Below are 23420 nucleotides of genomic sequence, written 5' to 3' on the forward strand. Positions count from 1 at the left end.
TGGGGTATGAAAGTAATGTTGACGTGCCTGTACAATCGCTGCACGAGCCCAATGATAAACGTTGCGAGTTACACTCCAATGAGTGATAAGAACAATTTGATTTTCCACTAGATGGCGCAAGAATTCATTTTAGAAATTTCAGGCGTAGAAGTGGTACGTACGGTGATTCATGTTAAAATCATCGATATGGTGTAGATCATTCTTGAAATCCATTAGAACGTAATTTATACGTTGCACATAATGGGAAGTAAAAGGTATAAACTTCGTTGCAACACCTTTGGGATATAACATACACAATGCAAAATAGTAAAATATAATTTTTATTAACACCTATTACTCTACTAAAGGTTTATGTTTATTCCAAATGAAGTATAAAATATTAACGTATTAATTACATATATCTCTGTTTATGAAGAAAATTCGTTTTACTAGCTGCCTGTTCGATATGTATAGATTCATCTTCTGGTTCATAATTAATTTCTACTATTTCATTATTTGTTACTATTCCTGCATTCTTCTGTTTCCAGATTGAATTGATTCTACCTGAAAAAATTTGTTGTATATATATCATGACAACAGAAGTTATTTTATATGACTACAAATAATAGTACCTTCATGTCGTATAACAACTTTGCTTTCCATTGATTCTAGCAATTTCTTTACACGAGCTCCTGATTTAGGAGATTTAATTTCCTTTATCTAGAAAACATGTTATTAATGAGTATACTACTTTTACAATAGGAAAAATATTGTATTAAAATACATACTGTCTTAACTTGTAAAGGAAGTTTATAAGAGACCCTAGGAAGTACAAAATCATTTTTATGTGCACTATCAGTCTCACATGCTGCTGATGTAATTTCTTGTTTGTATGATTGATTTCTTCTGAATTTTGGTGATAAATTAATTTTCAGTGATGTTTGTCCTTGAGGTTTAGTTAAACTTTTTGATAGAATAGTTTGTCTTGAGTTTCTACTTGGGGATGCTGTATCATTCATTTTTACAGGTGTAAATAGCAAACCACCTTTTCTAGCTCGTACATTTTTTATAAGTTGCATATCTGTACCTCTTATGTACATACCAACTGGTGAAACTACAGTATTAAAATTCTTTCTGTGCCCTTGTGAGGCTGAACTTTCTATATTTTTCTCCTTTGTATCTTTTATTGGACTATACATACTTGGAAAATATATCTTTTTTTTCTTGCAATATTTATTTGGAGGAGTTTTCCCTGATGTAAAAAAAAATTTTGTTTGTGAACACTTTTTTTTCTCTTTAGTTTCTTGATTTCTGCTTTTTGACAATGGTGATTTACATATACAAGATGCTATATTTGAACTCAATGTATTTTTCTCTGCTCTTGGTGACATACTCGCATTTAACACTTCTATGTCTGGAATTTTAACTTTGTACTTAGAATCAGTGCTTGTGTTGTTCTTAACTGTGGTTTCGGGCAGACAAGGATTCCTCAGAAAATGAAAAAGCGGTTTCCGTTTTTCTAAATATGTTTGATAATCTTTACAAGATGTCAGGGTTTTTAAGAACTTAGCTTCATCACTGGATAATGAGTCTGATTTATTATCATTTTCTTCTAGTCTTATTTTTGTATCAGCATTGATTTTTTTAATAAGTCTTGCTGTATCAAGGCACCTTTTTCTTTTCTTAGCTATATCTTGCAAAAGTGTCTGTTCCAATTCATCTGGACCTTCAGACTTTCTGTTAATTTTTATAGATTTTTTTTTTGAATAAGATACATCATGTCCAAAATTTGTTGATTCATGGTATAACTCTTGTTGTAATTTAGGAAAACTTAATCCTTTCTCTGTATTGAATTTCTTTATCAATGGGCTTTGATGTAAACGTGAATCCAGTAAGTTAGGTGTACTTCTGATTGATTTTTCTGTATCAGATGTATTAGAAATACTTAAAGAAGCCATTTGTTGTTCACACATATTTTCCACTTCAGTCATACTTAATAAAGAAGGCACTGATAAACTTTTTTGTAATGGTTGAGGACATTCTTTCTCTTCTGGGAATAATCTCTTACACTGAGCTTCCAAACGTTCAAAAGAGTCAGTACTAGATACATTTGATGATGTATTAATTAAATTATCAATGCTTCCAACAGAGTTATGTTTTGACATTTTTTGGAAGAATCTTCTTTTAATTACACTTATGGCAGACAGAGGTGTGGTAGGTGGTATACATGGTGTACTCATAGATGCAGTTAATAAGTGTTCAGTTTTAGATGAATTGGTGGACTCAAATTTATTACATTCAGGAATTGCATCCACCTGGTTTGGATATGGAGGTGTAGTCATTACAGATGAAGGCCAATCAGGAGAAGATTCATCTTCAATGAATTTACACATTTTTCTGAACTCTGTTGTTAATCTGCTCAAATTTATTGCAGATGCATTAGAGGCATCACCATTATTGATAATAGATTCTTCAATAATGGTTAATAGTTTTTCAGTGAAATTCTTTGGACAATGGACATATTCATTGGATAGACGTTTTAAAAGTTGTTCTGGTTGTGATACTTCTTTCGTTTGATTCAACTGATTATCTAATGAAGAGAGTATAGTTTCAAAATTTATTATTCCATTAGTATGTATATCTTTATTTTCTTCTGCTACAGGAACTACATCAAATTTATTGTTGTGTATGTTATAATTACTATCTCTCTTTGACACTTCATTTATTATATTACATTTTAATTTGTTATGCAACTCTGATACATCCTGTTTTGTTGCAGTTGATGTTAATTCACTGATCAATTTTTTAGGTGTTCTATTCTCTAACTGTATATTTTTCATTGCACATTGAGGATTATTATTTTCTTTATTATCTTTACTTTTGTTACATAAATCCGTAATATCATTATTAAGTGGTTCTCTTAAGTTTTCACTTTTAAATAAATCAATACGTTTATTTAAATCTGGCACAAATGGAGTAAATGTGGTAGATGAAATAGATGCATTCGAAAGAGTACAATCTGTTTCAAAGTTGTCATCTAAAATAGTGGAATGATTGCAATTATGTCTAAAATCATTAGAGATGTCATTCCTTCCTTCAACCTCATTCAAACTGTCCTTAGAAAATGAACTTATCATACAGGAATCTAACTCAGAGCTAGTATTGTATTCTGGAAAACAAGTCATTTGATCAACAGGTGAATGTACTTTTAACATTTGATATGCAAATAATATTTGTGCATCATTTGTACTTACGAAAACTGTTCAGCGAATCTGTAAAATCACTAGCATACCTTCGATGACGACTCATTTTAATATTTTATTAAAATTTTAATTATAATCAATAAAACTGACACACACAACTTTCCTTGCTTTCTGGAAAGCGTAATCGTAATACAACGTCTGTTAGATACGTTATAACCGGTACTTTGTTTTGAATGATCAGTACAACCAACATTACTATGGCGAAACTAAAACGAAACCATCACTAGTGACTTTCCTTTGTAGAAGAAAACATATGATAATTGAAATAATATATTGTAGTGTTGTAGAGCAAATAAATTTATTAATTATGCATTTATGAAAAATAAAGAGTAATCTATTAGATGATATCGATAGCGCCATCTTACAGGAACGGAGGGAACTATTTTCACTACAAACTTGGGCGTTTTCCCACAGATGGCGCCTCTAGTGTTAAAAATTATATATATATATATATATATATATATATATAGTTCACTTGTTTTGACACGTGAAACAATTTATTGGTTAGAACCTAATACTTGTAATATGTTCAGTTAACGTGTTCCCTTTAATGTTGCTCTGTTTGTATAATGTTCATAAATTTATTTGACTTCACAGTAATTGGTGAAGTATAAATAATCTTCATGAGTTTCAATCAACAATTATTAAGCAGTGCCTGCAAACCTAATGTATGCGATGTAAAATATTTAGAATTTGTAAATAATGCATTAAGGGAAACGTCAGAAAGTTTTGAAAGGGAACAAAAATGTATGTATTTTATAATATTCTATACCTACATGACAATTTTTCATGTATTGATCAATGATTTTAGTGTCAGACAAAATACTATTAAACCTGTACAATATCTTTGGTGGTGTATTTGAAAGGGCATTAGAACTTTATGAACAAGGTCGTGTAACTCATATTTATCCATCAGAAAATACTGTATCTGCATCTCATACAGAAAGAAATAATGCTAGATACTTAATACAAGTTAAAGGATGTTCAGGATCAGTTTATACATTTTTTCCTGATATAAATTATTGTGTTTGTGCTTCCTTTAGGTATGGTTCTCAAATTTCTCTTAGTTATCAATAAATGGAAGTCTTATAATGTGTTATTAAGTATTAATCTTACAGGTGTCAGGTATTAAATGATAGATTATTATTTACCTGCAAACATGTTTTAGCAGCTTGGCTTGCAACCATTACTAAATATAAATTGGTATATCAATATATAACAGAGAAACAGTTCCAAAACTTATTGTATTATCAAGTCTCATATGAGCAATATGTATCCTGATATAGAAAGTTATAAATTAGTTGCAAAATTAGGAAACCTCAAAACTATAGTACAGTTATTAAAAGCAATTAATTTTCAAGAGGTAACATCAAATATATTAATTTTACGCAGAAGTTAAATATACATATTTGGCTCAAAAATTTTTACTTCCTATTTAGAGTGCAACTTGTTTTGGAACTGAAAATGGTTTAAAAGTAACAGTGGAAGATGCAAAATGTATGCAAGCTAGTGCTTACATTCCATCTCACATATTTCAAGAATTTAAGTTGAAGGAAGATATAATTTTTCGAATAAACCTGAATGTATTAGTGGAATGTCTTTGTATGTTTTGGAGTAATATAAATTCTCAAGGAAGCTCAGTGGCTTTACAGCTCTTTTATAAAGTATATATAAATCAAATTTTCCAGTAAAGACTTCATAGATATAACCAAGTCCTAAAATAGAATAATTTTAACAATAGGGTGTTGGTCATCCAGTAACAGTTCTTATAGAAGAAGATGGAATTATAACAGATTGTTCTTTAAAAACTCAACAGCCTGATGAATTGTTAGATTTTCATCTTGAACCAGAAAATGTTTTGAATAAAGTAGTATTACAAACTGAATTATTAAAAGATATTTTATCAGAACTTGATCCAACCAGTGACCTTATCGAGGTAGTTGACGATTTTAAATTCGCGCGTCGATAGTTTTATAGTTTTGTAGTTTTATAATTCTGTTACAGTTGCTCTTATCGCCTACTGCCCCATTTTTTCGAATTAGTACAGCTGGTTTAGCAGGAATTTGCCATGTCGAGTTGCCACACGATGGCGAATTAATAGATAATTTTCAATGTAACTCGACGTCAACATCTAGTTACAAGTTATCGCATATTAAGCCAGCTATGAAGGCATTATTATATGCGAATAAAGTTTCTTTGAGAACCGATACATGTGGACTATTATGTTTTCAATATATGGTTAAAACCGATGAGGGACATACTTGTTACATAGAATATTATGTAAGAGTTAACTTACTTTCATGTTATTCGTACATTACGAAGAACCGCGTGAAAGTAGCGCGTAAATACAATAAAGTATTGTTTCAGATTTCACCTGTGATAGACCCAGACGAATAGTTGTATTCTAAATCATAATGGGATATACTCAATCGTTGTATAAAGTCTCATATGAATTGTAATTACAATTATATATTTACAACCGATGTACTAATTGTTTATTTATTAAGAATTCCCGTGAAAGCAACAATTTGAATTACATTTAAAGAAGCATACAAAATATACGAAATACAAAATTCTTTAACGTATGCAAAATTGTGCGCGCATATCATCACTTTCAAATCATAGCAACAACATTTATACGTTTGTATGCATATTTTTTGCTTCTTTTACATTCATCAAAATAATGTAAAGTTCTTAGATTTGCAAGAATAACTTTCAACAGTGTCAATTAATCATTGACCCATGGAATATCATTTCCCCGGCTAGCGGTATTTTTATTGTTGGACTTTATATACTCTCGTGCATATTATATCGTCGACTTTCATGACCTGTAACAGAAAAAAAAAGCCTTAAAACTTATACTCAATCGGTATTCAACTACTTCTCAAGGCTTCGAAATTGATTATCATTAACTCCATTATTGAACTTATTAAATTGCCCGAGTCACGAATACAAAAGGTACGCGGTAATTGGCGGACCTTTTGACCAATGACAAAGGCATTTTTATTATCATTAGACGTTCGTCCCGTTATCTCTCGTGTCGTTCAACTCTGCGGAACTCCTTCCATTGCACGAAATGTAACTCAATTGAATCGTTAAACTTGTAATTCCTTAATGATCCCCTATGGCGCGAGATTACGTAATTGATTATCGAGGTGATTTTTATTAGATTTGCTGCCGAGTTAAGGAGATAACGAACGAACCGTCAAGGTTTACGACTACAGTTTCATACGATAGATTCAACAATTATCTCCCTCGATATTCTTCTCTGTGCTCGTTAACCATACGTACCGCTTTCATTTCCGTCGGCGTGAATTCTCTCTCAATAGTGGTCTGTTTCTCGCCCTTTTGTATTTGAACGAGTTTATTTCCTTCTAAACTACAGACACTCTTCACTTTTCTTCCGTCCGGTGTTTCCTCATCGAACTCCTCGCCGAGTTTAAACTTTATTTCGGAGGACTTGAACGGGCTAGTCGTTTTCAGCGTGTAGAGCCCATTGTTCTCCGTTAATTCAACCACGGGGTTCACGCTGCTACCCATTTTACGCGTCATCAGGCTTACACCTGAAACAAAACGAGGCAGGATTTAGAAATGCACAGAATTCAAAGAACCTTTCGTACTGGCCGTCTTTAAACCGCTTCTACACTTTGAACATTCTACGAATCCGAACACCCCAGAACCTTTTCTACTTCCGGGCCTACCACTTTCTTCGTGGTGCTGTGCATCGGCAATTTAAAGAAAATACAGAATTATCCAAAGTAATCGAACAAAGTGAAACGTGTTCCACGTGTACTTCACCTAAGGCTTTCATCATTTCGTCGAAGTTTTCGCTGGTCTGCAGCTTGTAACGTTTCCCGTAAAAGGCCGAGAGCATCTTGTACGATCGTGTGCGACGCGAAACCAACGGAAATAGAAAACCGACTGAACACAAGCTCGGCTATTATCGCATCTTATATTGCACATAATGATATTGCCGAGTCCCTTATCAATCAACACGCATAAAGGAGGTTCGGTTTAATTCAAATGAACGAAGCAAAACGAAAACTTTGAAGTTTGAACTTTTGCGATACCCCCTACGATTCTGAGGTATGTTTACGGAGGGGTATCGCGTATCTTTGGAAATGACAATCGTAATCTTATTTGGTTAAGCCGATGGAATTTCCATAATTTTAGTTTTTCGTTTTGTACGTGCGCCATGCATATCGCTGTGCAACTATTTCCACACGAGAACCTTTGGACTGCCGACGTTTTATTATAGAATAGATATATCACGTAACTGATATTAGTCATACATATTTCCCGTAAAGTGATCGCACGTACAAGCTGTAAGATATTATCGCGGTTTTTTGTGATACGTATGTTCGCAGCCCATACGTGTACTTTGTTCAAAAATTGGCGTGTATTCGAGAACGGTATAATTTACGTTCCTTTGCGGGATCAGCCAACACTTCAACGCGTGGACAACGTCGACCAGTGACAGTGTACTTTTATTCAATTTCCGGTAATCGTACCGAAACAACCGGTTCCACCATCGTACCACGAGAATACAAAATGTCGTGCACGCTATGATCATTTAGCTGTTGTCGATTATATGTATTATAATAAAAATTTTCGGCGATAAAGTCGTTCAAAGTCGACATGAAATTTGTAAATGAACGATTATAAGAACTATATTTGACTAACTATGTAATAATGTTCATTTGAATTGCATGAAGTCGGCATAGGAAGTTTTTGAATAATTTGTAAAACAAGTTATTGCATCAGGACCTAATGTCACCTGTCACTGAAAAAGAAGAGTCGTATTCCAAAGTATCGTTTCGAGTGTGGCATGAAAGCGAATACCGAGTCGCAACGTAGCGATAAAAATGTACGTAGGTAACAATTTCTCGCGATAACGCATACTATACCAGCACGCGAAGGTTGAGTATAACTTGGCAGTAACCGAATAATATCACATAATATTATGCATCAAAGCATCAAACAAATTTAAAGCAGATGTTCAGAAATACAGAAACACATTTACGAGGTTAATATCTATTAGGAACGAGTAACAAATATGCTCATTCGCATGCAAACGCGAAGCGTATTCGTTTCATGATCCCGATGTAAATGATACTGCATGATCTCATTCATGCTATATCCTATAGCATGCACAGATTTCTTGGTTTACATGATAATAAAATGACTATCAATGGGCTGACTCGATCAGTTTCAAAACATCCTACACGTATCGCTCTATCAATGTTTTTTATCTGGCAAAAGAGACGATGTATTTTTATTAAGTCAATTCCATAAGTACCATACATTAGGGCGATTCGACTTACAATTGCGATTTATTAATCTTGCCGGTAAATTAATTCAAGTGCTAAATTGGTGTACAATCGGACTCCGTCTGTGGCACATGGCGGGAATTAAGCGTGAGGTCAGGTCGTTGCACGGGCAGCGGAGCAGAGTTCAACATATTAAAATCGATTATCTTATTTATTACTGCCAAGTTGCAGATTTAATGTGTTTTAAAATATGCTTCGTAAATCAGTATTGACATTAATATGAAAATGTACTTCTAAACAGTTCACGTTGAACATAAGTTTCTCGAATTTGAGTAACCAAGAAACTTATAAAATCTCTAATCTGTGTAATCGTTAGAATACATTCCTGTGCTCCGAAATTGTTGTTTTTCACAACAAAATCGAACTCTCGGGCGTATCTCCAAATTTTGTCTTATCGATTCGGAAAGTATTAAGGATATCATTCTTATCTGGATTCGGTTTGGTATCGATATTCATACGTTCTCTAATCAGTAGCAGATATAAGATACTTCCTTGGTATCGACCAAAAAAATCTAAATTTATTGAAAATTGAAAAGACTTCAATTATGAATTTATTTTAGTTATTCCTATGGATGTTACTGGATGTTGTTGCTGCCCCATTTTAAAGCCGTCTAGATCCGCTACTGGTATCAATAATAAACGCGTTGGATTGTACACTCGGAGTGTTCGACCGTAGAACACATTGTTTACCATGACGAGTGTATGTTTGTAAACGAGCTGTATTGTGTGCTAATAAGAAGTATCGCCTCTGAAACTGGTTTCCACGGTCACAACAGAAACGTCGAAGATAGAATGACTAATCGACGAGACATTAATTGATAACTTGTCATACAATCATTTTCATAACTCCTTTGCAATCGTCAACTACTTCATTCTTCAATCGTACTCGCGACGTATTGACAGTACACCGACGATAATAGTACCCGATAACGTAATCTGCTGTACTAAATTCGTGCAACCATAACGTGTAGCTACTCTAAATGAATTCGACATTAGAATGCGAAGTTAATAACGACACGAGGAACGTTCCATCGATGGAACATGATCGGACGAAGTTTTATCAATTTATACGTACCGAGTGCCTTCATAAAATCGTCGAAATTTTCGCTGCTGAACAGCTTATACCGTTTTCCAAGGAACTCTTCGGCCGGCATGACGATCGATCGAAACTGCCTGGACTCGAGCACGGGACTGAGAATATATAGGTTTGAAGGACGATCGTCTAAGCAAGAGAAACGTGTGCTATGGACCGATGCTCACTGAGTTGTCGTCGGCTAAAGACTGACTAGGATCTGGGAGGACGAGGTACGTTAAGGTACCTACGGTCTGTACATTCAGAACAGACTACTATACAGCTCTCTCCTTCTCCTCCGTCCCACCCATCGCCTCGTTGCTTTATCTCTCTCTTTCCTGTACACCCTCTTTTCGCCCTTCCCGCTTGCAACCTCCCGTACCCATTCGACTTTTCTCTCGCTCTTTTCATCTTCTCTGCTGAAACGTCCATCTTTTTTTGCCCGTTTGGTTCGCGAGTTTCGATGGTTCCCCTACCGGACATTCGCAGCTGCAACCCAGAGTCGTGTCTCATCCGTTGCTGTTCTCGCTCGCTGTAATATCTTTTCTTTATATTACACATCGCTAAATTTCTTTACCCTTATTTTATTTCTGAGCTGTACTGCTCTCTGTATTCTAATAGAGATAATAAAATTTGTAAGCTCAATTATCACTCTATCGCTTATTTATTTATCACTTTGTAATAAAACTTTTTCCCCTAATACATTGGAACACCTGTTTCATGGTTCCAACCTTCAAATTATTTTTACCTGTCGTGCGATTATTCGAGCGTTGTGTTAGATTCTTACGGCATTAATTGTGTCCAATTATCAATGGCCGAACAATGCGGATCTCGCTTCATGCGCAAGTTCTCATCCGAGCATGTCCATGTTCGCTGGCCATTGGAGAACGAATATCTGCGCGCGACGCGCGGCCAATCACGACGCATCACAGTCGAACTATAGATGTAATTATTTTGGATAATGTGAACAGTAATATGATAATGCTCACAATAGAGTAATTTTTTCCTTATTATAGATGAATCGTTGAAAAGTACAAATTTCTATTGCGTGAACGGCTGATAAACATATATTTCAAAAATTTCTTGTTCGTTTTCTTAATCGTTCTTCAAGATTTCCAGGTTCCTCAAGAAAAGAAACGGCATAAGATTTCGCGCGGTGTTGATTTCACCGCGTTTACCAAATTCCGATTCCAGCATGGTCGATAACGGCGCGGTGGAAACGCGAGGACGTGGCCGCGACCATTCCCGCTGAGCACGGAGTTCACAACCACATAGCAACGCGCCGCCACATTTGACGTCGTCTACATCACGAACATCTGGCAACCTGAAGCTATGTGGAATCCGCATCCACAGCTCAAGAACGTAACTTGAGCATCGCAGAGGTGCAAAGTTTTATGCAAACCGTCCGATGTTGGATTGAAAACTGTATCGAGTTGATATTGATTTAAAATCGACAACAGGACAATACCATTGAATTACCACGATCGCGCTCACTCTCTGGCGCCATCTTAATTTTGGATTTCCGTTCAAAATTAGACGTGGCTCGATCGAAAGCCGAACGGCTGGAATAAAGTAGAATCGTCGCGCGTTCATTTTCGCACGAAATATCCGCGCACGCGAGATCGCGTAATCGCGTTCGAATTTGCATTATTTGAACGGTCAATCTATTTATAGAGGTAGCGAGGCGCTGTTCTTCGCGCGCAAATTACCTCCTACAACCGGTTCCTGCGGATCACTGGTTTCTTGCAAGCGTTATTATAAATCCGGCGCGGTCGATGCGCGTCGTTATTACCGCATTGGAAATGTGTGTCGCAGCGACGCTTCTCGCGCACACCGACGCGACACAGGAAAGAAGGCAATCGCGCGGGTTCCGTCGGCTTTCAGCTCTCGCTGGTAGATTTGGCAACGCTGCGGCATAGCGGCGGCATAGATTCCGCTCCGCAACCGCAACCGCACGCCAGCCTAGCGCCATGATGCCAAACCGAGTTGGCCGTCCAACGGTTTCTCCGCAGTGACGCGCAAGCTGTCGACGACGACGTAGCTAACATACGCAACAGAATCGCTTGCGGTAGACACGTTTCCGTCGAAAAATTCGTTCGTTATTCGTCTCGATCGTTCTTGGTTCGCAATTCTCGCCGCTGATTTCGATTAATCGAATTCGCAGCACATCGACTGCGTATATCGGTCGACCAGTGGCGTCTACGCGCACGAATTAATCCGAATTGATAATCCCGTATCTCGTACGCGTCGCTGAAAAACAGACGGCGCTTCAACTCGAACCTCGCCATCCCCCTTCTACGCGGCATTGTTAACGGAAACCTCGAATTCTTTCTCCTCCGACGTGTAATTCACCGCCAATAGCGCGTAGAATTTGAAAAAAAAAAAAAATAAGGGGGAAAGGAAAAACGTCGAGAAAAGACCGACGAGAAACCCTCGAGGGTAATTGTGACGGTTCTCGTAACGTAACAAGTATGTTTGATACGGAGAAATTTATCGAGGAAATCGAGAAACGACCGGCGATTTACGACGTGAATCGTAGCGAGTACAACGACCGTAACGCCAAGATGACCGCGTGGGACGAGGTCTGCCAGGTGATGGTACCGAATTGGGCGCGCTTGACGGACGAGGAGAGAAACATAGAAGGTATACAGCCTCTTGCGATCGATCGATCCGGATTCCTCCACTTGCACTTGCTCCACTCTGGCACTAGTCCGCGAAGACCGTATTCGGAGTCCTTTAAAATTAGTTCAAGTTTCTCTTCATCGAGCAGTTATGAAAGCGACGATGATTGTTCGCTTACATAATCCCGTGTAGAGATTGTATATATTTCCACAGATTGAAATATTTGTTTGAATTTTTCCTCGTGACGAAGAGAACTACCTCTTACACGATTAATTTGTTAAATTAGTCGAACCGAGTGGCAGTGATTTACGCTCGACCGTACGCCGATTTTGAGAAGACGTATCAGAGTGTTTCGTGTCTGTTATTTTCAGAGAAAAACTTACGAGGGAAATGGAGAAACATTCGCGACTATTTCATGAAAGAACTGAAACTTCAGAAGTCGCAGAAATTGGGACCAGCTGGTCGAAAGCGAAAGAAGTACATGTATTTCGATCAGTTGTTGTTTCTCATGCCAACAGTGGAGAACAAACGGTTGGTATAGTCGGAAGAGTTTTCGAACAGTCCTACATTGGTGCAACTATACGTTACAGAAACGTCGGGGCGACGATAAATAATTGCAAATCCGAGGAAAGCGAGGGCGAGGTCGATAATCCGGTGATCGAGGAATACGACGTACCGTTGTCCCACGCCGCTCCATCCATAACGACGAGCAGGGAGTATCTTCAACCGGGCGCATCCTATAAAGTGTGTCCCCGTTATCCGAAGCAGCTTTGCGAAACACCTTTCGCTTCTTTCGATAACGAAATACACGACATGCTGTCCTCGCACAGTAGCCAACGCGTTGCCTACGACGAGGACGATTACGACAAGATGTTCCTGCTGTCCTTGCTGCCGATCATTCGGCAAGTACCGGAAGAAAAGAAGCTAGACGTGAGGATACAGATGCAACAAGTTCTGGCCTTGGCGCTTCGTCCTCCGGACAAGCAATGATGATTCCATCGCGTCGATGCGAGATCGATTCGTAAAGTTGAGCGCTAGAGATCCGAATACGTGAGTATGCTTGGCCGCGGGACATTTACGTTCTTATCGCGAACGACGTTACATGGCGTGATATTGTCATCGATTTGGTATACCGATTGACTCCGTGTCAATTTTGACCTTAGATTTTTACGTAATATAACGGATGGACGCATCGTCGACTCAAGGATTTTGTAGCGCTCTAGGAGACACGATTTCGCTTGCGTTCGTTTCAATACGCGCCCGATAATCTCGTGGATTACGAGTTACTCGTATCATCGACACGGTGCTACGACAATGTTTAAGAATGCTCGATATGTACTTTTCTGCGTAAGAGCACGATTACAGATAACACTTCGAGTACCTATACCTGTGATATTATGAGAGGGATCTTCTTTCGACGAATACAGAAATAGATTTAGGATCTCTTTCGCGACTATGTTACGATACAGGTTTTCGCGTACACGGCGACAGTATATGTATTTTCGTAATATGAAATAAATGTCGGTAATATTTTACGCGGCAAAAACGTGAAGCAAGATCGCGAGAACTAAATACGTAAAAAGTGACTTTACTTTCAGTCGAAACAGGGTTCGTTTGTGTTCAGACATGCGCGAATAGGTGGCAGCACTTGTAGCTCTGTTTTCCGCACGAATTACGAAGTATTTAATTTAGGAGCCGGACAAACTTTAATACTTAATTGAAATACGTGAACTCATTTCGTTGTCTTTAAAATGAAATATTGTACTGGTAGTAATATTTATCATCCAATACTATTATTTACTCGGTTCTTACTAATTGTTTATGGTTTTTGAATAAAACAATTGCAGAATTAAATCTATCGTTTAATCGTTACGAATACCGTGCAAATCACTTAACGTTTCTTTAATGAAATTCAACGCGAATCGCATGATAATGAACAGTTTTGCATAAGGGAGGGGAAATGTCCGGGGAGGCCATTATTTCTCAAGAAACTCGACGGTGACATAAATGGTCTCAAGATCATTTACATCTTAACACGGTAAGAAGACTTTAAGGTACCGCTTTCGGAAGATATAAAGTTTCATCGAAAGTTAAGGTAAGGATCCTGCTTCGCTGCTCGTAATCAGCAGCTTGACGTATCCATTTTATTTCGAAAGATCGATATTATTTTACGAATTCGTTTTAAGTATCTACCCTTTTACCACGTATTTAGACCTTCGAGACTATTCGGTTCAACCGCTTCACGTCTTTGGAAACATCTACCGCGGAGATAAACCAAATTTCAAATAAAATTTTGTTACAGTCCGTTATGTTAAACGCATCGGTCAAATTGAATTTTGATTCGATGCGAGTTACCTAGATTACTCGTGCAGTGATACATCGTAATGAAGTGTTACCGATGATGCAACCGATGCTCGCACCTGTATCATTCGTCCCCTCGCATTTAAATTTAAATGCTTGTCATCGACCTATCGTATCAACTGCGCGGACGGCGTAACATCGTTTACCATAACACTTCAATGATCCAGTTTCATGAAAAAATGTGATATGATCTCTCAAGAAACTTCGTCGCACGTGACGTGTCCTTTGTCATCTGGCATTCACGATAGAACGTTGAAACAATGAAGTTGCATCGTTCCCGCGCACCATTGTTTCGTTTTTTCGTTGAATTTTTGATCGTCAAAGTGAACAAAAGGCAAACCAAACAGGATGCCACTAACCCTTTCGCAACGCGGACCAATTCTCCTGAATGTATAAAGCTATAATATATTACTGTCGCGATATGCTATACATATAATTGAACGATATATCTCCAATTTCCAAATGTAATTTTAACGGAAATTCAAAAAATTGTTTGTTAATGGAAGAGGATCGCAATCGCACACTCAAAATTGATGGTCAAAATTAAGTAGACCAGGAGTGGAAATGGTTATCATTCGAGTTTAATCAAAACAGCACTGTTGCTGGAAACTTAAACTTCATTTATCACACATCCTCATGGTAGACAGAGTATTCGATCGATAATTAAAACCAACATTAACATTATTGTTTCAGTAAAATTTGATTAACGAATGTGACGACCAACCGAAATGGAATAAAATTAAATGGATACGTTGTAAAGAACATAGTGTACGATAAGTACTTCGTATTATCGTTAATTCGTAATTAATATTTGGCGCGGATACACAATTAGCGATGACATACTTGCGTACCGAGATAAAGCAAATTCTTTTCACTTCAAGAGTGCGAGACTGCAACGTATCGATGGCTGCTAGACAAAAGTACAACTACCACGTGTTTCGATCGATGCAACTTTGGAAGAATTTTGATCGCAAATAAAAGCCAATTCTTCCATCGACGCGACGTTTGCTCGAATTGAGAAGTTACGATAAGCTTCTGGATAAGGCTCTTGAATACGTATACTGGTAAAAGTAAGAAGAAATCGAATCATCCAATGGCCCAAATGACCCTTCTTTGAAGGTCTTTGGTTGCCGAAGAAAATGTTAGCGTATCGGTAAGAGTAATCGGCAACCAAGCTTGAACGTCATGGACGTAAACATCCAAGGGTTGCCAGCAACTAGTGGCGTTCGTTGAAACTCTTCCCTCGTTGAACCCTCCTTTCCCTCGCTCCCTCTCTCGATAGATACTCTCACCCTCCCCCACTCTCACGATTTCCACGTATCAACCCCTACCTCGTGACCGCTTCTCTCACCCTCGCTCGTTCACCGTTCCCCTCCTCTAGCGTTGTCTCTTTCCCTCTTCGACACGCGCGGCTTTCTCTCGCGCGCGCGTTCTTCTGCCTCTGGAGCAACTCGCAGCATCCATCGGCCTGCTCCGGACTTCAGTCCATGTCGAGAACGCGGCACCGCCGGGACCTTGAGGACCTTTCGACAGCCACCGATCCTTAGACCTCGCGGTATCAAGTCGAGGCCGTTCGTTAAGGGCAAAAAAAAGAAATGGGCGCGCTCGATCCGATCTAGCGTCGTTCGAAACAATTGGAGAGATAAGTAATTTGGAAGTCATCGTTTCGTTGAATTCAAATGGTATTCATCGACATCTGATCTTTCGTTCACATCGGGAAGTACACGATAACAGCGATCAAAATAATCGCGACGGTCTCTCGGTAAACATTCTTGAGCGTTTGTGGTTCGCTCGCGTTTACCCGACGAGACCTTCGACTTCTCCGAAATCATTTGTTACTTGGAGCGAGTTCGTGCCCCTGGAGGATACGCGATCAACCGTCCCGCGGCAACAGACATCCAGAGGGGTTGCCGGAATAAAATTGGGTAATCGCGTTCATTGCGGATAGGAGGAACGCGCGCGAAGCGTGATCGTCGAGGGAGCGACAACAGGAAGGGAGAAGGAGCCACGAGGGCCCGCGGGGAGACTGAAGAAGAGGGATTTCCCGCGAGACTGCCGGGGGTTGTTGCCCAGCCCCGGAGAAGCGGACATCGGGCCCGGATGTTCGCAAGAACGAGACGCCGGAAACGCTGCCACGTTGGAAGGGAAAATATTGACGGCCGTCAACAAGTTCCTTACGACATCCCCTTTGGTTAACAAAGTAAAGTTACTGATGGTAAGTGCCTGTTTGTTTCTTCATCTCTCTCTCTCTCTCTCTTTCTCGCCTTCGTTGGCACAGTTTCTGTCCAATCTTATTCAGAACAAATGGTGGAGTGCGGCCTTCTGTCCGACTGTGTTTCTAGCCAGTCGAAGAAGTTGTTTCGAAGGTTATCGAATACTTGAATCGAGTGTCAAGGATGGGGAAACTTGCGATCTTCGAGATGTTTTGTACAGGCATTTCGAATGATTTCTCAAAGTCGAACGAACAGGCGGTAGAAATGGTTATCATACAAATTTAAACAAAACTTACTCTTATTAGCGGTATTCAAATTTTGTTCGTTATATATTCTCATAGTACGCGGGATATCTAATCTGTAATTGAAATTAATATTAACATTGCAGTATAAGATAATTATGTGTAACGAGCGAGGCGATTAGTCGAAGAATGGTTGCCTTGTTAGTTACACTTCATTGAAATTAATATTGACGTTGATATGTAGAAGTAATTATGCGTAACGAACCGTGGAATCAATCGAAGGTAGGCCGTTCTAATATATGGGATTTTCAACGGGAATAGGGTATTATCGTGTCCCTATAGCGGTAGGATTATTTACGAAACAATATCACAGTACCATAGACGGAAGAAACTTGAGGACAGGTGCACAAAGGCAGGACAAGATTTAATTATTTAAGCCTGTAGTAAATGTTAAATATATTGCGCTATAGCTGAGAAGTGTAAATTATCAAAGCTTGTTCGTTAACCAAAATTTTCTGAAACAATAATGTTAATAATGATTCCAATATTAGACTGAATATTCTACGTTGCACGAGGATATGTAATACGTAAAGATTAAATTTCCACTTCTCGTCTACATAATTTGAAAATTATTTTAAAATTATTTACGATACGAAATGGCGGGAAAACATTCTGAATTCAAAGTACTTTTTTACACGCACGAATTCGTTTCGCGGTTTGATGCAATTTTTCTTACCTGACCGATCTAAGGGAGGAAGAAAGAAGGATCAAATTAGGAACCTTACACTGGAAACCACTTACATTTCGACATTTCACAGCGATGCAACACGCTTCGCGTGTTTTCCGAATGTCTACGTTACGTTTACAAGGAAAACCTCGTAGAGACATTTTGCTACCGATAGGAAGACAACAGAAACGATTTTAGAACAGCAGCGATGCGTGCTGCACGCTAATAATGGAGCGTACAGCTCTCGTAACGCAGTCATCGTTATTTTCTTGTTAGGAAGAAAGTTCATACCTGGGTTTTATCCTAGCGCGAATCTTTTGATTTACGTGAACAATAAAATCTTATGCAAGAGTAAATGGTCCGTTGAGACTTTCAAATTGTTTTTCTGGTTCGAGGTGGCAACTGGGGTGGCACCTTTAATTGCGCACAATTATCTACTTCCGTGCTTGTTTGCACTCCGTTACATTTGCTAACGTGTCCAACCACGTGCCCTCCACTTTTATCTTTCCTTCTACATTTCATGTCCAACTTTTCCGCCATAAAAGTGGTGCATTAAAGAACAAGGGTACCGAAGCTTTTTGCAAGCAATTCGTTGCCTCCCACGTATTCGGCTCTCGCGAGGAGACGTAGGGAAGGTACGACGGTGGTCCGTGACTTCGCCGAAAACGGCCAGTTGGTGGAAAAGGTAATTCGAGAGTGGAGAATTTGGTGTTCTGCCAGAAAATATATATATATCCCTGAGTGTATGTATTCCAGAATAGGGTGAAATAGCGGGGCCGAGGTAACGCGAATCGATGTTTTACATATCCGCCGTTCTTTTACATGCACGCCACACTTTACTTCGAATTACGGGAAAAACGTACGTGCCCGCCATTTGTCAAATGAGACGGCGAGGGCGCGTTTTATTTTCATTATTTTAGCTGTTGCTCGACGCACCTTTCGAACACTAACCGCGCGCGTGTTCATTATCGGACTCGAGTAAATATCCAGTTTCTATTACCGTGAAACTCCATGGAATTTACCGATGGTATGTAGTAACTATGACTACGGTTGGAATGATCAAAGGGACATACCAAATAGTTTCATACCGCGTCTCAATCACGGAAATAGATATGGCCAGCAACGCGAAGGAGGCGCTTCAAGTTTTTTTTATAAATTGAAATCTATTGCGAACAGAAGTGAAAATCAAGGGTATAGCGATCGGTACCTCTGACAGGAACTCTATTAGACCGGGCAAAGTGTCTTTTAGACCTCTTCCCTTCTTCCTTGTTTGAAACAGTAGTCGAATCGTCTCGTTCGCTGAAGCGCCGACCGGAATGTCTGAGCATCCTCCTCCGGGAACGAGTCTTCGTCGGAGTTGCACGAATCCTGTAGGAGTTCCCGCGTTCTCCGTCATTTCAAACATGCATTCATTGTCGACGAACGTTCGATACACGAGAACTCGAAATTCCGAATGTACACCGCGTCAAACGAGGAGACAAACGATGAGATCGGCCGCAGTTGTGGCGATGCGGTCGTTGAAAGAATGCTCTGTTGACCAACTTTTGCTCTGAATTGAATTGCAAGCATGCGAGTACCATTAGTAGAGCATAGGTACACGAGTTTTATCAGTAAACGAACAACCTATCGCGATGTTCATCGCAAGACCGCGACGACAGGTTTCATCAGTTCGCTCAAACAAATCTGTACTCAAGTTTAGGACAGACTGTTGACTCTATGTGGGAGATGAACGTTACGTGGTTTCGTTCGGCTAACATCTTCGATTCGTCGAATCGATGCAAACGTTCTTGCAGATATTTATACGTATTTGATTCGTGGACTATTCCGAATGGACGTAATAATCCAAGTATTTACAATTTCTTCAAATTCATCGAAGAAAGATGACTGGTTAGACAAGAAAGTATGGAAAATACGTTCGGAAAGTTCCGCGAATGCAAAAGTAAACGTAGATCCTTATATCAAATCTGTCTTGCACGGATTACTATTTGTTTCGAAGTTTGGACAACTTCTTTAAAGAAGTACGACTGGTTTACCAAGAAAGTATGGAAAATATATTCAAAAGAGTTTATTGAATTTAAAAGTGGCTAGTATTTTGCATCAGGAATGAGAAAACTTTTTATTCGTCGGTAGAACTGTACGAAAGCCAATAGAACGAACGTAATTTAACTACCAGAATTTATATTTAATCCGATCGAGGTGGTCGTGTTTGGATTCGATAAATTATATTTTTCCCTTGTTAATAAACGTTTTATTTTGTCGCAAATAAACTCGATACCTCGCCATGAAATATTTCAAATTAATTCATGAATATTTGTTCCATTGTGCTTTCGATACAACTATTTTCGTGTCGGTTGACAGACGATATCTCAATCATTGACAATCACGGACACATAGAAGTGAATTATGTTTTACATTAATTTGATAATTTGGCTCGCAATTACTTAAACTATAAAAAACACGTGAAGATTTTCCCGCGCATTGAAATCCCTGGAAGTTCTAGTGTTGCGAGATAATATTTCAGAAACTGTAAGAAATATTGCAAAAATTTTAAATACAATATATAATAATTTTTAGGATTTTATAACATCGATAAACCATTAAATTTTGTATTTAAAAATTGTTCGATATCTCTTACGACTTCAAAGATATTAGTAAAAGTACTTAGACATGATGGTGACATTTTATTAATTCTTTCCAGATATTTGAAAGGTAATGCAAGGTACTTGCGATACAATTATTTTTCCCTGTATCATAAAATCTATGCGAACCATGCGATGCATAATCCAAGTCGGTTTTCTCCGTTTAAACTGGCAAAACCCAAATCGCACTTTAAAACGTTCGAGCTTGAAACGGACGCGTCATATGCACGTGTAATTGCATGCCGTTAAATGTAGATTAAAGGACCTCTCCGCCGACTACAATTTCAGTTTCAAACTGTAATAAAAACCGCATATTTGATTCTTTTTCGACGATACCATGGTTTCGGGCTCTTCGCAAAGCACCGTGCACACTTTGAAAATGTTAACGAGCTGGGACGAAACGAACCGGTAACCTATTATTATCCTCTATGCTGGTAGCCCACGAGCTTGTCGTTTCCAAAATCTTTCAGAGAACAATAATTTTCATCAGCGACTGTTGGTGTTGTTCGTAGTTAAAGTACGCGCTCAGAACTTTCTATAATAAGCAACGATTTGTTATCTACAATTTTTCGCAGCTATATGTTTTATGCGTGGAAGATACAGGTCAATAGGCAATCTTTATAACGCACTAATTGCTGAAAAGAACTTTTTCAAAATTTATTATTTCTTTTCCAATATCTTCCACTTTTGTAGATCGGAAGGATAACACTTTGACTTTTTCACAAGAAGACCCTTCGTCTGGATGCATCGCTCGTTTTTTTCTCATCTTATAGGCATCTTATGAGTTTATGCCTCGGTTACAACATCGTAACACGTGGAATGTAGATCGCATTCTTTCCTTTGGGCGCGTATCTCGGCGTTCCGACATTCATTTGCGGTGCTCCTTTACAGCGTTTTAACAGGTTCTTTTTATACGTGCACGGAACGAACGAGGGTAGAGACGCGATGGAGGAAGGCCGAATCTAATTAGGCTATCCCATTCTCCGACGTAATTTGTAAGAGATAGGCGAACGTTTCGTTATTTTAATTCGTTTGGACTCTTTCCGGGTTTCGTTCCACAGCGACAGAAGAAATTCCTCTCGCTATGCTGCCCCGGTAGCAGCGTATTCACTCGACGTTATTTAATTCGTAATTTCAACGTAAAGCTTGAATTCGATTGTAAAAAGGCATGGCACGTGTACGTGCTTCGCGCGAATACCGCGGACCGAAATTTTCGTTCGGAACAGGTGCGGGAATTTTTTAAAACTATCCAAACGCAGATTTTCTCGAACCTTTCTCTGAAGTCGCGCGCGTAGCAGCGGCGTTTTATGCAATATTTATGAAGATTTATGATCTCGTTTTGCTTGAAGAAAGACATGCACGCGTAAAGCTCATTTTGCCTTCCGTCTAGTTTTATACCTTGTTCTTTTCGAGAAAAGAAAATAAGATGACAGTACAAGAATGCGCGAAAGAATCACGCTATAGAATATAACCTTCGAGCTATCGATAATTAGATCCTCGTAAATGATAAGCGATGTTCGGGCGGAAACAAGGACCTCTATAAAAGATCCACTTGAACGAGGTAGCGATAAAGAAGGGACAAATTTATTTTCTCCCAGTGCATCGTAAAATGTTCGGAGAGGTAGTCTTCGAAACCATAACCCTTACGGAGGTAAAACATTTAATTGATATCGGAACGTAAATTTTATGGGATTTCGATTCCGAACGAAATACTTTTCTATCGCGGACCAGCTGATGGCGACGACGCGCACTCCTCGAAGATCCTCCCTCGACCGATCTCGTTCAAACTCCCTCGGTAGCACCTTTCTTTAACGCCACTCGTTTCTCGTACCTACCGTTTCGTACCTTCCGTACCTACTAAAGTAATCGTGCAAGCTTCGAAAATTGCTAAAATGTGACGTCCACTTCTCCGTCCTAATACGATAAAATGTCCACGAATTCCGCTCTCAGTTTTATCACCATATCGCACTGTCCTCGGGAAAACCGCGTTACTTATCGATGGAATTACCGAATATCTTCCGAAGCCGGTTGAAAATTCACGGATGGCTCGATCGGTGAATATTTGAAATTCGAATATCGGTATTCGCGCGTTCTTGTCGTCCCACGCGTCTTGAAAGTATGTATTCCGAGCGTTCGTGCGCACAATGCGAGTTCTCTCGGTGGCGTGTTCCGAATTACGGGTGCCGCGTTTTCCGCGCATTCCACCTGATATCGAATCCGTTCGCTCGGACGTTCGCGTCCTTTTTTGTATCCGAAACGTGTTAACGCCTCGTATGATTTTACTCGAAATGGAAATTCTTTCGCTTCTCCGTCACGCTCGTACGCGAAAAAGTTTTGCTCTATTGTTTTCCGATGGAAGATGCTTTACGGGCATTTCGTGCACGAACAACGCGAGTTTTTCCACCGATTGCGCGTTTCGGGAGATTCCTTTTGATGAAATTTGCCGTGCGGAGGATTTAACACGCGAGTTTTTTAATTAAGCTCGAACGTTAATTACGGTCGAGTTGCGCGCATGGAAAAACTGGATGTGTATCAATTCGAATCGACCGTAGTAGCTCGATACCGTGACGCGATCTAGCATTTATTTTTATGGTTTCAACGAACACGAAAAGAACCGAACGAAGTCGAGCGAAACGGTTACGAATTATTTTACGACAATGGAAATTAGTTCTCGCGACGATATTAAAGTAAGGACACGGCTGGTCTGACGCGTCATATTTCGGATACCTCCGTATTCGGGAGATTAAAGTTGATTTCAACGCAGCTGGGGTATTTTTACGACGTCATTGATTGCATTAACGGGCATTTCCTTTTTGAATATATTAAGCAAACGAGCTCGAATTTATATCAACTTCGCCGTTCACGGTATCGTTCGCACTCAGCCAAAAGACGCTTCCTGGTAACATGACGCGGTAATTCTATTCATTGTCTTAACTTTCTTCGCGAACTTTGAGGTTCGTGTATATACCTAC

The 23420-nt window shown here is 39.0% G+C and overlaps 5 protein-coding genes across 10 annotated transcripts in view; 3 read left to right on the forward strand and 2 right to left on the reverse strand.

The window, feature by feature from the left end:
• Positions 1–301: 301 nt before the first annotated feature.
• Positions 302–3471, reverse strand: LOC128873663 (uncharacterized). 2 transcript variants are annotated; one of them, XM_054117377.1, is made up of 4 exons: positions 3234–3471; positions 768–3148; positions 612–699; positions 302–539 (listed from the first exon to the last, which is right to left on the reverse strand). In XM_054117377.1, exons 1-4 carry the CDS (start codon positions 3286–3288, stop codon positions 502–504), a joined length of 2562 nt encoding a protein of 853 aa, XP_053973352.1. In that variant the 5' UTR covers positions 3289–3471; the 3' UTR covers positions 302–501. The 2 variants fall into 2 exon arrangements, with proteins under 2 accessions (XP_053973352.1, XP_053973351.1); XM_054117376.1 differs by having other exon boundaries at positions 302–543; positions 3234–3453.
• A 238-nt stretch (positions 3472–3709) lies between these two features.
• Positions 3710–5725, forward strand: LOC128873668 (cell cycle checkpoint protein RAD1-like). 3 transcript variants are annotated; one of them, XM_054117392.1, is made up of 6 exons: positions 3710–3989; positions 4054–4605; positions 4682–4906; positions 4984–5178; positions 5247–5522; positions 5610–5725. In XM_054117392.1, the coding sequence occupies exons 2-6, from the start codon at positions 4504–4506 to the stop codon at positions 5637–5639; spliced, it is 828 nt and encodes a 275-aa protein (XP_053973367.1). In that variant the 5' UTR covers positions 3710–3989; positions 4054–4503; the 3' UTR covers positions 5640–5725. The 3 variants fall into 3 exon arrangements, with proteins under 3 accessions (XP_053973367.1, XP_053973365.1, XP_053973366.1); XM_054117390.1 differs by having other exon boundaries at positions 4054–4285; positions 4361–4605; positions 5247–5725; XM_054117391.1 differs by lacking the exon at positions 3710–3989 and having other exon boundaries at positions 3997–4605; positions 5247–5725.
• Positions 5708–9869, reverse strand: LOC128873673 (probable fatty acid-binding protein). 2 transcript variants are annotated; one of them, XM_054117397.1, is made up of 3 exons: positions 9648–9869; positions 6534–6805; positions 5708–6070 (listed from the first exon to the last, which is right to left on the reverse strand). In XM_054117397.1, exons 1-3 carry the CDS (start codon positions 9724–9726, stop codon positions 6017–6019), a joined length of 405 nt encoding a protein of 134 aa, XP_053973372.1. In that variant the 5' UTR covers positions 9727–9869; the 3' UTR covers positions 5708–6016. The 2 variants fall into 2 exon arrangements, with proteins under 2 accessions (XP_053973372.1, XP_053973373.1); XM_054117398.1 differs by lacking the exon at positions 9648–9869 and adding an exon at positions 7041–7197.
• Positions 9870–10034: 165 nt separating this feature from the next.
• On the forward strand, positions 10035–14107 carry LOC128873670 (uncharacterized). 2 transcript variants are annotated; one of them, XR_008456463.1, is made up of 4 exons: positions 10035–12287; positions 12638–12797; positions 12857–13316; positions 13430–14107. XR_008456463.1 is itself a non-coding variant. In XM_054117394.1 (3 exons), exons 1-3 carry the CDS (start codon positions 12116–12118, stop codon positions 13254–13256), a joined length of 732 nt encoding a protein of 243 aa, XP_053973369.1. In that variant the 5' UTR covers positions 10035–12115; the 3' UTR covers positions 13257–14107. The 2 variants fall into 2 exon arrangements, 1 of the variants encoding a protein (XP_053973369.1); XM_054117394.1 differs by having other exon boundaries at positions 12857–14107.
• A 1705-nt stretch (positions 14108–15812) lies between these two features.
• Positions 15813–23420, forward strand: part of LOC128873626 (uncharacterized) — a 44042-nt gene continuing 36434 nt past the window's right edge. Inside the window, exons 1-2 of the mRNA XM_054117323.1 lie at positions 15813–15818; positions 16576–16842. Coding sequence (XP_053973298.1) covers positions 15813–15818; positions 16576–16842 — 273 coding nt within the window. The remainder of the gene's footprint in view (positions 15819–16575; positions 16843–23420) is intronic.

This window comes from Hylaeus volcanicus, chromosome 3 (genome assembly GCF_026283585.1).
Source record: "Hylaeus volcanicus isolate JK05 chromosome 3, UHH_iyHylVolc1.0_haploid, whole genome shotgun sequence".
NCBI classification, from domain to species: domain Eukaryota; kingdom Metazoa; phylum Arthropoda; class Insecta; order Hymenoptera; family Colletidae; genus Hylaeus; species Hylaeus volcanicus.